The sequence below is a fragment of the Calypte anna genome, chromosome 6 (assembly GCF_003957555.1).
Source record: "Calypte anna isolate BGI_N300 chromosome 6, bCalAnn1_v1.p, whole genome shotgun sequence".
In the NCBI taxonomy this organism is placed as follows: domain Eukaryota; kingdom Metazoa; phylum Chordata; class Aves; order Apodiformes; family Trochilidae; genus Calypte; species Calypte anna.
The window spans coordinates 21598058-21612600 of NC_044252.1; the positions used below are offsets into that span (position 1 = coordinate 21598058).

The following is a 14543-nucleotide window of genomic DNA, read 5'->3' on the forward strand; positions in this document are numbered from 1 at the left end:
AAAAGCCCCCGGCTTTGCCCATGGTGGGGTCTCTTCAGTACAGCTGGCTTCCCCGGGGTGGCATCATGCACAGATGGCAGCAAATAACTGGGGGGAGCAGTGGGACCTCCAGCCCCCAGTGCCAGATGTACCGGTGGAGTGTGAGCTCCTCTCTTGGCAACACCGTGCCCCTGCAAACCCCCCTGGGCTGTACCGCTCCTTCACCTCTTCCCCGGCGCTGTGAGACATAAGGGAAAAATCCTGATAAAGGCTCCAACTCTGCATGGGCAACTCTGTGGGGGGGTCGCAGGGGGTCCTTATCTTTAAGAAGGCGGCCTTAACCCACCTTCCCCACTCTTCTGCTCTTCTCGGCCGCTACACATCGCCTCTGCCTCTGACCAATTTCCCACCCAGCTTCGCCCCGGAGACGGCTGCCGAAGTCGCCCGGGACTGGGCAGGGCTGGGATCGTCATTCCTCTCTAGTTCCTGGGGGTACTAAGGCACAGCCCGGCATGAACGGCGACACGCAGAGCTTGGGGTCCTTCGCTTGCCGGCAGCGGGGTGTGAGGGGGGCTGCACTGCTCCTGACCCGTACTGTCTCCGTCTCTTTTCCATCCCTGCGCGGTCTCTGACCTCCGGCGCTCACCCGTACTGCCGGAGACCCCATCTCGGTGCAGCTGCCTCCCTGCCTCTTTCCTGCAGCCCCTCGCCCCCCAGCTGTGCCTCAGTTTCCCCGAGGCGGCGCGGCGCAGGGCGGCGGGGCCGTGCCGGCGGCTCCCGGGAGGAGGCGGGGAAGGACAGGGGGGTGGGAAGGAGGGGGCGGCCGTGCCCAGCCCCGGCGACGGCGGCGGGGGGAAACGGGGCGGCTGCGCTCTCCTGTCTGCCGTACCGAGCCGTACCGAGCCGAGCTCCCGGCACCGCCGGCTCCTTCCTGCTGCCGCGGTGAGTGCCGCGGGCTGCGGGGCGGGGGGAGGCGGCGGGCCGGGCCCCCCCTGCCCGGCGGCGGAGCCCGTGCGCCCCGTCGCTGTTCCCCCCGCCGCTCCGGCCGGGCGGGAAGATGCGGAGCAAGGGCAGGAAGGAGAGCTTGTCCGACTCCCGCGACCTGGACGGCTCCTACGACCAGCTCACGGGTGAGTGCCGCCCTCCGGGGAAGGTGCAGCAGCCGCTCGGGACCAGGGCGCGGGGGCGGCCCCGGACACCCCGACCTAACTCCGGTCACCCCGGGCACCCCGCTTCCAGACCCAGCTGAACCCCGGACCCCTGCCCGCTCCGCTTCGCTGCACGCCTTGCCCGGGAAGGGGGGGGGGCGGCGGCCGCTAGCCCAGTGTTGGAGCAGGGGGACAGTCCTGGGCTCGGGGATGCTCCGGGGGGGGGGGGGGGGTCCGGGTTCGTCCCAGCCCTGTGGAAGTGGCTCCGAGGCAGGTTTGCAGGGAAAAGGCCTCCGCCGGGAGATCACGATGCTTTGATGGCTTTTGGCTGCCCCCAAGCTCACCCTCCCTCACTGTTGCTCCCAAATCCCGTAGGCACCAGGGTTTGGCACTAGGGTCTTTCCACCATGCCTTGAGCTCCCCACTGCCCTCTGACAGAAGGTTCCCCTGGGAAAGAAGAGGCTTACCCTGCTCATCAAACCACAGCAGTGCCACAGAGCCTAATGTCTTCTCCACTTGTCAGCCTGTGTCCCCCAGAACATCTCCAGAGATGTTCTGCTTTGGTGGTTGTGGGACAGGGAGGTCAAATATGATCCAGCTGTGACCCTTATTGCATCACCCTCCATCCTTCGCCCCAGCAGGGAATTGCCTGTGTTCCCACGTCCCACCATAGCACCCATCCATCCATTACACCTCATCCCTTGCTGTCTGGTAGCAAAGCAGCTGTGCTGGCACTGTCAGACACCCCTCCTTCCCCACGTGCTCTCCATGGATCAGTCCCAGTCCTGTCCCCTTTCATGGCCTCTGTTGCAGGAGCTGTGAAATGGGGCAGCAGTTCCCACCCGCGTCCTGAGACCCATGACAGAACGAAACCTGTCTATAGCTGGTAGGCTTGGGTGCCCCTGTGCCACAGGCACTGGCATGAGTGCCAGTCTGGAATGGATTTCAGGTATTGCACTGGTGTTTAGAGGTAGCAGGGCAGGATCCCTGCTCTGCTTTCCTGAGCATCCCCACATGTGGGAAATGCCTCTTGCTGACTGCCCCAACGTGCTGCAGGGAAGATATTTTTGAGCTGTGTAGGAACTTGGAACCTACACTCAACTTTTGGTTTCTCCAGTAACTTTAAAATGTCCACATGGATTTAAATCAAACCAAGGTTAAAAATACATTCCAGTCTCTCAGAGGCTGAGGCTGTTTATGCCTGTGCTTACCTTTGAGCCAGCCGTGGAGCAGGAACCTGGGCAGAGGGTAGCGGTGCCGCTGTGCCAGCCCCTGCCTGCAGGGATGAGCCTGCTGGGAAGTCTCTGGGGAATAAGGCTGGAAATATCTGCCCCATTTCCCAGTGAGGAAAACAGAGGCCCCGTGAGTGCATGAAATTCATTTGCCATCACTGTCGGGTCACTTACCTGCCAGCACAGAGCCAGTGGTTACTCCAGCTGCCCAGCCAGGGAGCTGGTACTGGTGGCACCAATCTCCTGCATTGTCTGAACACTCCAAAGCCATCCCTGTCTGTGAAGGGAAAGTTCTTTTCCTCTCAGAAAGAGCGTGGAAGTGAGGCAGGAGAGAGAAGAGGGCATGCAGCCTTAGATCTGGGGAAGTTTTAATAGCACAAGCCCCTGTCTGCTAACCTGTCCCAAGCATCCCCAGTTCCCCAGCAATGTGGGGAGGAGCTGGGACCTCTGTGGGGCTGTAGCAAATGCCAGCATGGCTTAGTCTGTATCTGTGGATAGGAGGGTCCTTGCTGGCACCCACTGTTAGGTAGCTCAGGCCTGCCTGAGGACAACCGTGAGTGGTTCAAAGTGTTCCTGCAGACCCCCATCCATCAGGATCTGAGGGACATCTGCCATGCAAGAGATGCTAACCAAGAGATGACTTGATATCAGGCAGTGCGACAATCCCCACCAGTGATTGCTGGTGCGCATGGGGACAGCAGTCATTCCTGCTGCCTCCCCATCACTCCCCCAAAACAGGTATGGGGATGATGAGATGCCCTGAGAAGGGTTAGCAATATACCCTTCCAAAAAAAGATGAGGGGCTAAGGGGAATCAGGACACCTAGCCGTGTGCAAGGTAGAAACACCCACACCTTGCCCAGCAGCACATTGATTCTTGGATTTAAAGAGCTGCTGAAGATGAGGGTGCAGTGACAGCTTCCCCCCTCACTCCTGCGGCACCTCCAGTGGTGCTCAGCCACATCGGTGCCCAGCCAGAGCATCCGTGGGCCATGTGGGTGTGTGGGACATAGGCACATAGATGTGTCTGTGAGAGGCAAGAGCCCCTGAGTGAGTGAGAGCGGTGAAGAGAGAAGCCACCCACTCCCTGTGCCAGGGGAACATGGTCTGGCTGCACTGGGATCAGCTGGGATGGACTCTGCCCATGCCTGACCCCAGTGCAGTAGCATGGGGTGAAGGCAGGCACTGGCTGTGACCAGCTGCTGAGCCTGGGGCTGGGCACCCACCTGGGTGTTTAGGAGAGAAATGATTAGGTTACACCACTAGGGAATTAAACCGGTCCATTTCTGAGGTATTTAGATGACGCTACTGAGAAATAAAAGCCATCCATAAATTACATTAAATCTCCAGCCCTCTAATGACATGAGTGATTAGTGTGCAAGCAGAGCCCGGAGCCAGTGTCTTGGGACTGCTCTGGACATGGCCCTTCACGTGGGAGAATTGGGAGCCCCATGCCGCTTGGCCCTGAGGAGCACAGGTACCATGTCCCCCAAATCCCAGCAGCAGGAGAGGCAACGGGGGCACAGAGGTAGCTTCCTCTCCTGCCCACTGCTCCGTGAGGGGGTGTGGGCAGTGCGGCTGCTCCAGCCCCAGTAAGGGAGCAGGGATGGGTGGCCTGGGGCCCCATTTCACCCCATGGGAGAAGCCCATCCCAGCTGTGCCACATCCTGCTAGCGGGATGGATGTGCCAGCATAAGGTCAATGCCTGGACTGTTTGGGGTTGTTCAAATCCCCTAGCTCCATTTTGGAAGGATGAGGGGTTCAGCTCTGGGCCTGTTGGTTTGCCAAAAGGGGTTAGGAGGCTCACTTTTCACCCATGCTTTTTCATTCCTGCTTTCCCCTTCCTGTTGTCATATTGTGGGTTCTCAAGCAATCACTTTGCTCCACCCTGAAGGCAGCCGCAGTGTTTGCATCAGGCGAGCAATTGCCACAGGAACCACTTGCAGAGCTTTGAGATCCTCCTGCCTCCCAAAGCACAGCTGATGAATGGGGACTCCCCACCTCTCAGTACTTTCACAGCCCACCCAGTGAGATGAAAACAGCAGGTACCAGTGTAGTGGCAGCACAGTATCTGGCTGAGTTCTCCTCCATACCTGGAGGGAGGGTGTTTCAGATCCATCTTGTCTGGTGGCAGTAACAAATGAGAGATGGGGCAAAACTGCTCCTCACAAACAAAACAAACACACCTAAGAGTGGACAGGTCAGTGGGGTTGGTGGGAGGAGAATGGGAGCTGAGCTCCAGTCCCTACCATGGGGTAAAGCTGAAGAGCTATACCCCAGCAATACATCTGCTGCAGGCTGGTCCTAGGTGATGGGCAGATCTAGGGCTGTGCCAGGAGCTTGTTCTGCTGCCAGCAAACCTGGTGGCTCCATCGTGGCTGCTCACAGCTCATGCTCATCTGGGCAGGAGGAAAATCTCTGCAAGTTTGCCATTGTGTAGGATTTCCACTTTCAAGAGGGAAAATTTACTTCCCAAGGTGTAGAAGGGGTGTCAGTGCTAGCCTGTCCTGAATAATAGTGTGTGCAGGGGGAAGAGCTGGGATCTGCCACTGGAGGATGGAGTGATGGGAATGGTGGGGTAGGAGTGAGAGCAGGAGGCAGACAGGCATTGCGTGCCTGTGTTCATGGCAGGTTTCGTGCTGTGGCTGCCTGCTGGGCTGGATCCCGGGAAGGGGATCTGGGAGGGGGACTGTACCTGACATCACAGCAGTGCCTCACCCGTGGCCAGGCAAAGATCCTTCTCTTGCCCAGTTTGTTCCTCACACATCAATGTGTGTATGGCCAATGTGCTCTGCCCTGCCCATGCCAGTCTGGAAGGGCGAGTTGCCTGCATCCCTGTGGCCAGCAGCACACATGGTTGGTGCCCTCCTCCTAGAAGCAGCCCCCCTAGAAGGGGGGGTGACACACACCAGTTTCCTTCTCCTGGAGGATCTGGCCCATGGGAACCAAGTCCCCTTGCTCCCCCGCTAACCTGCTTCCCCTGCACTGCTGCTGCCACCCCACACATCCCCCCTCTGCTTGCTGCTTCTGCTCCCACAGCCCAGTGGTGAAGCTGGGCTGGAAGCCGGGCTGACCTCCAAGCCAGGTCCCCAACCTCCCCAGGAGACCCCTACTCAGTGTGGGGTGTGGTGGAGAAAGGGGTTCCACTTGTGTCGTGGGGTGGGGGGATCCCATGGGGGGCTCCTCTGTGCCAAAGTGCCTTGCCCTTGAGGGATGCTGCACCTTCCTGGGGTGGTGGGAGTGTTGCATGACTCTGCCTCATCTCTGTCTGCTGTCTTCGTCCCTCTGGTATCTGTACCCTTCTATCTCTTTCCTCTTTGCTGTCCTGGCTTGCTTGCAGCCCTTTAACAGTGATGAATCCCCTCCTGTGGGTTGTTGTGGCCTCTCCTGACCAGAGGCTGAGGTCCTGTTGGTGGGGAGGTGGTATGCTGCTCTGAGCCCACAAATGTGAGGCATGGGGGCACGGGGATGATGTTACTGGGAACTGCTGCCCATGGGCAGGTTGGATTTTGCAGGTGGAAAGGCCAGAGCTGAGTTTTTGGCAGCTGCTGACTGCATCCCCACAGGCAGAGGCAGGTTGGAGTCCCTGGGGAATCGGTGGCACAGGATTAATTGACAGGAAGTTCGTGGGTTTGGTCAGGGTGGTTGAACTGATTTCTGCAGATGCTGATGCATAATTCATGGACTGTCGCAACTTTGGCCAAGGTGCACAGATCCTGCTGCACCCAGCTGGTGATGCATGGGCAGGAAGAGGTTTGCTCTTTCACCATCTGTGTCTGGGCACAGAGAGGAGTATTTGCCCACAACTGGCCGTGTTGCAGCTGGAGAACTTGTCCTCTGAACTCAGTGGTGCTGCTGCTTTCCTGTTGTGTGGTATGTTGGGACCAGTTGCCCCCAGAGCTTTGGCATCTGGGAGAGGAGGAGGTTTGGGAGGGTGAGCAGATCTGGTTCCCAGAGTAGGCTCTGGTATCTGCCAGATCACAGCAGGTCCATACATCCTGCCTGAAGCTATGCCTCGTGCCCTTGCCTTGCAGACAGAGCCCTCCAGCCCTGAAGGATGGGAGAGACCCCATTAGTGTATCTGCCCTCCCCCTCCCTTGCTGGCTGTGCTCATTAATGGTGTTTTCATTAGAAGAAGTGGTTTGGTTTTGTTTAAGCCCAATTGCTGTGCTTTGGAGATGATAAATCCATCTGCTGGCAAATAGCTCTTCTGACATCAGGATGGATCCCAGCTCTGGGCTTTAATCGTGGTGCAGCGGAATGAGCCTTGAGTGAAATGAATCTCCCTGCTGTGCCCTGCTGAGGGGACTGAGCTGGGCAGGCTGCCTCCCCGACACTGCGGTGAGAGGCTCTGGCTTGGAGTGGGGGTCAAAGTCCTATGCTAAGGGGTTGTGGAGCCCCGGGAGTGATTGCTGCCTGGCAAGTGAACTGCTAGGGCTCGTGCACACAGATTCCCGGAGAGCAAAGAGGGAGAGGTCTCTTTCCCCAGGGTAGGGACTGTGTGTGGATGCAGGGGTCCTGTCCAACCCACTTTTGGTGGGTTGCTCTGCATGCAGCTAGGGTTGGGTGGGTGCCATGCCATGGGGATGAGTGGCAGGATGGTGCATGGGGCAGGGCTGGGGCCAAGGGGTAGGGGATAGAGTGGCCTCACTCTCAGCATCATCCTGTTCAAGCTGCTTTGCAAAGGGGATGTGGCTGCAGGGCTGTGCTGGGAGAGAGGCTCTCACTGGGGTCTTTCCTTACCCCAGTTTCTATGGCTCAAGCTGGTTCTGGCTTTTAGGTAAATTTGCCCTCCACTTCAAATGAAAATGGGTGGTGCAGTCCCCAGGGAGTGTGAAATTACCTGGTTTGGATGGAGGGCAATGAGGTGGGGGGGCTGTGAGGGGAGTGTCACCTGCATCTGAGTTTGGGTCTCCCCAGATGTTTCCAATCTGTTCTGTCACATTGGAATCCCCCCTATTCAGGCAGCTGGCACCTCTCCTGACCCCCGAATGGTGTTAGCATTGTTGCTGGGGACTCTGGGGTGTGGCAAGAGGGTCAGTGTTGCATCCATACTGCTCCTGCTTACCCCTGCTGGGGATACTGGGGACAGTGGAGTCTGAGGGCGGTACAAGAAGGTAACCCAGCTCTGATGAGGATCATGTTGCAGCAGCAGCAGTACCCCATGCTGGCAGCAGAGATGGATGGCTTTTCCCACAGCCCCTCTCCCAGGAGCAGGTCAGAGACAGGGATGGAGTGACTAATTCTACAGGTAACCTGATGGCATTAATCTACTGCCCCAGCTCTGCCATGTGGAGATGGAGGGACAGACTGGGCAGGAGGGGACACCTCTGTGCTGTCCTGCTGCCCCTGTGAGCCACCTGCTGTGGCAGTGGTTTTCCTACTGGAAAGGGGCTTGATGGCCTGAACCAGAGGGAAGACTCTTGCCAAGATGTGTTATCATGAGAGACTGTTAGGATCCTGTCACTGAGCCTCTGTGGGGCAGAAAGGGGGACCCTGCTCCTGGTTCCAGGCACTGACCCCTGTAGCGGGTTAGGATGCTCTGGCTCTCTTACCTGCCCTCTTCCCATCACTAAACCCATGTATTTGGACACACCCAAAAAAGTTCTTTTTAGGGATGGAGCATTGGTGACAGTCTGGCTAGGATCTAAGTCACAGGGAAGAGGCTTTCTAGGGTTTTTCCCTTGGCCCAGCTGGGCAAGGTGCAGCCCTACAGGGTGCAGGGATGCAATGGCAAACTCACATCCATGGGTCAGCCTCAGACCCAGCAGGTGTTGGGGAAGAGCCATCCGCTGCTCTCACCTGGTTACTGCAGCCCACCCAGCCAGAGCAGGGTGCAATGAGAGCCAGCCTGCTCACTAATGAGATTAGACAGGTGAGCCACTGCTCCTGCCCTGTTTGGTTAATCGCTTCTTCCTTGATTGAATTTTTTTTTAAAATTGCATTGCTTACGGAAAGTCCCTGAATGGGTTCAAAGGCAATAATCTACCCAGCCCTCTGTCACTGCAGGGATCCCCCCGGGCTACTTGGCAGTGTGTTGTTGAAGTCCCCAGTGTGTTTCCATGTGCCCCCGGTGTCCCCAGGAGGTGACTTGCTGGGCTGGCCAGCCCTTGATAGCTCTTGATTTACACTGGGAGGAAATACTGATTAATTTTTGATGGTGTGATTTAACAAAGCCTCCCAGAAGTGAATGGAGAGGGTCAGGTGCCAGGCTCTGTGCTGCAGCCCATGTGATGGGTCCCCTTTGCCCCTGCTGCTGCCCTGACATCTGTGGTGGGCAGCTTCCCACCCTGCCCATCCTGCTGGGGGTGTGCTGGAGTTTGGGAATCTGTTGGTAAGACACAGCTCTCCCAGCTCTGGTTGCACCTGCATGGGGTCTTGGCTCCCCATATGACCACAGAGCAGGGTGGATGGCTGCTGGCGCTGGGCTTTGGGGTTGCCGCACAGGCTGGTAAATGGGTGCAGGGCTAGGGCAGCACAGCAAGGGATGCTGTAATATGCCGTGGTTAGGATCCCGGTGTTCCATGAGGACATCTCAGGATGTAAGGGACCTTGTGTAAGGGATCTGCCTTTAAGTACTCTTCTTTTCCCTTCCGACTTTCCTTGCAGAAGTTGCCTCCTATGAACCGAGCCCCTGCCCTATGCCACTCATGCTGACCTGAGCATATTTCCCCCATTGCCTGCCCTCCCTGCTTGCCTCCCCTCTGCTGTGCAACGTGAGTCACTCCCCAGCACTGGGAATCATTCATGTCATTTCCCCCTTTGCCGCAAAGTCATTAATGCGAGTGGAATAATTTGTTGTGTAACAATGAGGGGATCAGCAGGAGCACTGCTCTGCTGAGTGACGTCTGGCCCTGGCTCCCCACCACCCCGGCCACCACATCTCTGGGAGAGGGCAGCTGGGTGGGATGGCAGGCTGGGAGCATCCCAGGTCTTGCTAGGGTTGTGGTCCCACAGCTGCACTGTGCTGGCAGTGAGGATGTCAGCTCCATAAGATGTTTTCCTGAAACTGCTGAGTCCTGCTCAGATCCTAGATGGGTGGGATGGACGTGTTTGTCATGGCCACAGTGTCTGCTCACCCTCACATAGCTCCTCTGAAAGGGGCTCATCCCAACTGCTCCATGGTGACATAGGCAAGAAATGTCCCCTGCATTGGTTGGGGTGTGTGTTATGGCACTCTGCATCTCTGCCGTGTCCTTTCCTTGTTCCTACTGTGTGCTGCTCCAGCTCTTCTGAGCTCCCCACAGTGGGGTCACATGCACTTCCCATCAGCAGCCAAATCCCTTCTGTATTTTTGCTTCAGACCCAGAAACCCCAGGGTGCCCTGGTGGGGTGCAGGCTGTTCAGGACTCTGTGTGTCTCCCTTCAGGGCTGCAGGGCCACTCTGCAGCTGCTCGCAGTGAGGTCCCAGCCAGCTGTTGCTGCTGGTGGTAGCAAACCCATGCATGGGTGCAAACCTGTACACAGCCAGGGCTCCCTCCCAGGAGCCTCCCAGGAGGAATAGTGGAGGGGGAACTTGCTGCCCTCACCCAGTCTGGCTCAGGTCTGTGGGTGCTTGGAGCTCAAGTGATGACTGCTGAGGTTATGGCAGATTTGGTCTCTCACAAAGAGAGTGAGGAGTAGAAGGGTAGGCAAGAGTGCTTTATGCCTTCAAAGGCATTGCAGAGGCTGCCCCCTGCCCAGGGTTCATTTCCTTCTACCCCACACTTGGCCAGGCATGAATTTAAAGATGCTGCAATGGGAGGGGGGGAGCATAAGAGGATTGAGCTGAGAGCAGGAGGACTTAACGAAGGGAAGTGATGTGTCCAGGGCTGGGAGCTGCATTGGGGATGGCAGCATCCAGCAGAGCAGGATGGGCAAGAATCAGGAGAGCGCCTTGCAGCACATGAGACCAAGACACCCTGATCTGTCCCAGCTGCGACTATGGTGGTACCCAGCGGCTCCCACTGTCGCCTAGAAGAGGATATGGGAGTCAAGCTCTCCCCATCCCCATGGAGAGCATCGCAGCCTAGTGGCTGAATGAGGGAGCTGTGGACTGCTTGCTCACAGCATGGCTGTGTCCCACATCCTGCCCCTGCCCCATGTTGTGCGTGGGAAACAGGGCAGAAGTTTCAACCCTGAACCCGGAGGAACATAGCTGATCATCCTGCTCAGCTTCATGGGGATGAGGCAGAAATCCTCCAGGATGCCATGTCCATGCAGACTTTGTCTCTTCACCCCAGGTGGATAGTGAGTGACCCTGTTGAGGAGGGCTGCCTCAGAGCAGTACAGGGAGGGGGGAGATGGTGTTTATTATTTGAAAGTGACTCACTGAGAAACTGATGCGCCTTCGGGCAGCATCCCTGGGAAGGGGCAAGGTTTGGAGCCACCCCAGCCCAGTGTGAGATGGAAGGGGAGGCTATTTTGGGACCACATCCATAGAGGCAAAGGAGCCTTCTTTCCTGCCTTCCATTGCCCACAGACCCAAGTGTCTGGGGCAGAGGCATGGGTCCCCAGGGTCTGTGGTGGCTCCCCAGCCCCAAGCCACCCCGCTTCTCCCTTGGCACTGTTAGTTTTCTCAGCCTGCCCTGCTGTAATTACAACCCACTGTCATTCTCCAGATAATGTCTTTTCTTTTATCACTGCTTAATTAAATAACTTTGGGGGGGTGTAACCCATTGTTTGCCAGCACAAACAACTTAGTGGTGCTGGAGAGTTCTCTTGGGGCAGGCAGAGGAGCTGGGTGGGGACAGCTGTGCCCTGGCTTGGGCAGCACAGTTGATCACAGGTACCTGTGTGCCCCTGAAAAGGGTTGAAGTGCTGATTTTGTTGTTCATGGGCACAGCATGCATGGCACAGACATTTCCAGGCCATCCACGAGGAAGTGCCCTGGATTCAGCTCGCTGTCATCCCCTCCACACTTCTCCAGTCAGCTCAGAACTCTGCCCACTGCCAGGCTGGGATGAATGTGTGAGCAGGGTACCTGCTGCCACCCAGCCACCTCTGCCCACAATTAGCTGGTGCTAATAAATGTCCCTGGGAGCTGCTGCTGGGTCAGTGAGCTATGGCTATCTGCTAGGTGCTACCCGCAAGGGGACAGACAAGTGAGTTCTGCTCACTGCTTGACAGAGCATCCACCCCCAGCTGTCCTGTTGGTCCTCAAAGCAGTTTCTGCCATGGTATCCTCAGGAGCAGGATGTGTCCCTGTTTAAAAACGTGGGCAGGAGCAGTGGGAGCCTGTCCTGCTGTGATGGACAGGGGAAAGCTCTGCTCTGATTTCCATCTACCTGAGATAAAGCATTACACTGAGCTGCAGCAGGGTAGCCCAGTCCAGGTGGGGATCAATGAACATCCCCAAGCCAAGCCCCAAGGTTTGTGTTTGCCTACAGTGTAGAACTGGGTCTCTGCAGATCAGATCCCCTCCCTCTCTGAGCTGAGTCCCCTTGTGCCAAGCACCTGCAGTTTGTTGTTCAAGCAGCATTGTAAGCTATGCTTTGCATCAGCCCTGTGGAGAGTGGGGGCAGTGCTTTGCTCTGTTGATGAGACATACAAGAGGCACACCTGGGGTAGACTAGAAAATGTCTCTCATTTGGGGACTAGCCTCCTGAAGCTGTGGGTGGAACCATCAGTCTGGAGACGGAGAGATTTAGGAGGCTCTCCAGGGCTTCAAGGCAGGATGCTGTGGGGAGAGGAGCCCCTGCCTGGGTAGGAGTTGCATGCAGGCAAGGGATCATGAGTTGACCTGCAGACTTGGGGTGCCTCTCCTTCTGGTGTGCTGTCTGTCCTCCCACCCTGTTCTCCTGCCTGCCCTGGATTTACAGCTCAGGAATCGCTTTGCACAGATCAAAGCCTGGAGATACCTCTGATCTTGGCTTACCTGGGTCCTGCCTGCCCCCCAATGTGGAGTGTGAGGGATTTGGAGATAATCCTTGCAGATGGGATGCTGCTGACTAATTATAGTAGAGCCTCTTGTTTCATGGGAACCACGGTGAATTGTCCCTTGAGCCCAGGCAGCGATGGTACAAATCTTCTGCTAATTAGACTTGAAAGTCCTCCCATGAGCTCAGGCGAAGGATGGATATTTGATTATTAACATATTTATTTCTGAGCTTCTCAGCAGGTCTGGCACTGGGAGGCTGTACTCACCCCCTGAGTAATGGCTGGGTACATTTATTCCTATCAATAGTGCTCTATAGTTCAGCTCTGTGTGCTTGTTTTGGGGGGTGTCCCACCAAGATGTGTGTAAAAGATATCCTGCTGATGCTGGGGAGGTCCTTAGTGGGAGCACAGTCTTCAGACTGCTCCGTGCCTTCCACCAGCCCCTCTGTCATATGGAATGCTCATGACCCTCATGCCCAGGTGGGAACTCAGGGATGTCTTCTCCCACCTTCTCTCAGGACTGGTGGCTCCAGGCACTGGGTATGCAGCAGTGAGGGATTAGGACACTCCAGGGTGTGGAGCCGGTGCTGAGCATCTCAGACCAACACAAAGCTGCCTGCCACAGCACCCCCAGGGAGAACATCCCTCCCTCTGGCAGAGGCAGGCAAAATGCAATGGAAACACTGCCTCTGAAACAACCAAAAATAGCTTTCCTGTCCCCAAAATGTCAGTTTAACAAGGCAATCTCTGGGGGCCCCCCTGGGCTGGCAGTGGGCTGGGCAGGTGCCCAGGAGATACGAGTGGGTGGCCCTGCTGCCACATGGGCAGGGAGTGCTGGGAGGGGTCTGAGCCACCACTTAGGGTACAAGAAAGGTGCAGGTAGGCTGTGGGCTGTCAGAGGGGGCAGCAATGACCTTGTGTGTCTCCCCTGCACTAAGTCCTCAGGTCCCTCCAGCCAGATTGTCACCCATCCAGGGGTTCCAGGCCAGTTCCAGGGACTGCTGGTGTGGGGACATGAGGAGCCCATGGGTCAGGACCGTAGTCACAGCTGCAGCACCACTTTGCTCTTCTTCCCTGCCTTGTCACTGCATCTTCCCATGCAGGATGGGTCTGAACCAGGGAGTGGGGCACAGGCATCTGTTGCAGCACTGAAGTTATTAATAGCAGCAAACAGTCTCCATGCCTTCAATCCAAGTCCATTTTGGGGGGAGATTCCTGACAACTGAAGTGTGTTTCTCCTCCCTGGGATCCCTTGGGCACCTTATCTCCCTTTCCCAGCTGTGCAGCTGGTATAAGCTGGAGCCACTGGATAAGCTGTGATGCTTAACACTTAACAGCCTTTCCTGTGCCATCAGCCTAGCAGCGTCTGGCTTGGTGATGGAGGGTGCCCCACTGCCTGGCCCACAGGCAGCCCCATGCACACATGGGAGCCATGGTTGTATCCCAGCCCATCCCCACAGAGTTTCATCCATCACCATGCCCAGCTGGGCCTGTGGGTGTCAGAGCAAGTGCTGATTGCAAAGAAATCAGCCTAGTGCTGTCTCCTGTTTATTGGAGCCCAACCTGTGCATGATTGCATGGGGCTTGTTAATTTGTCACAATCACCATGGCCTAGTGGGGCAGTGAGTGTGATTAGGCTGAAGGGGGGCCAGGACAGAGAGCAGCCTGTTGGAATGCCAAGGTCCATACCCTCCCCTGGAGCAGATCTGGGAGCAGGGCTGCCATTGCTTGAGGCCAGGCTGAGATTTTTCCCAGCCTTGCAGCTCAGGAGACCCCAGTGGAGATTTGGAGTGGGAGCTGGGACAGGCCTGGGGGATGCAGGGTGGTATGCTGGGGATGGAAACCTCTACTGCTCCCTGTGGGATGTTGTGGGCACAGAGCAGGGTGGGCATCCAAGGGGCAAAATGATGATAGTTCAGTTTAACTGATGCTGTGGCTGTGCTGTGCCATGGCACAAGTCACACAGCCCCAGACAGTGAGTTCTTCACTTTTGAAGGCTGCGATCTTTGGAGGTCCTGGGTCTGTGCTGCTCTAATGCTCAATATATCCTGAGTGCCCACAGCTTTGTGGTGTTTTGTGGACCCAATAAGCTCAGCATCAGCCCAAGATGCTCCAGGAGGGCTGTGGTGTCCTTGTTTACCACTGCTGTCTTGACATGTCAGTCCTGCATTAGGCTTGGCCTTAGCTCTGCTTCTTTTTCTTTCTCTGTGCCTCAGTTTCCCTGCAGATGTTTGGTGCTGGTCTTTGTTCCTCTCTTTTGCAGGTCATGGAGGGTCTTGGGGTGCATCTCAGGAAGCTGGGTGGGGGGTGATGAAGCCTTTCCCCCC

General features: G+C 56.7%; 1 protein-coding gene across 2 annotated transcripts in view; it reads left to right on the forward strand.

The window, feature by feature from the left end:
- Positions 1-781: 781 nt before the first annotated feature.
- KCNIP2 (potassium voltage-gated channel interacting protein 2) overlaps positions 782-14543 on the forward strand; it is a 45901-nt gene continuing 32139 nt past the window's right edge. Inside the window, exon 1 of one of the 2 annotated variants that reach the window (XM_030453115.1) lies at positions 782-1109. In XM_030453115.1, coding sequence (XP_030308975.1) covers positions 1037-1109 — 73 coding nt within the window. In that variant the 5' untranslated portion in view covers positions 782-1036. The remainder of the gene's footprint in view (positions 1110-14543) is intronic. The other variant, XM_030453117.1, reaches the window with a different exon arrangement.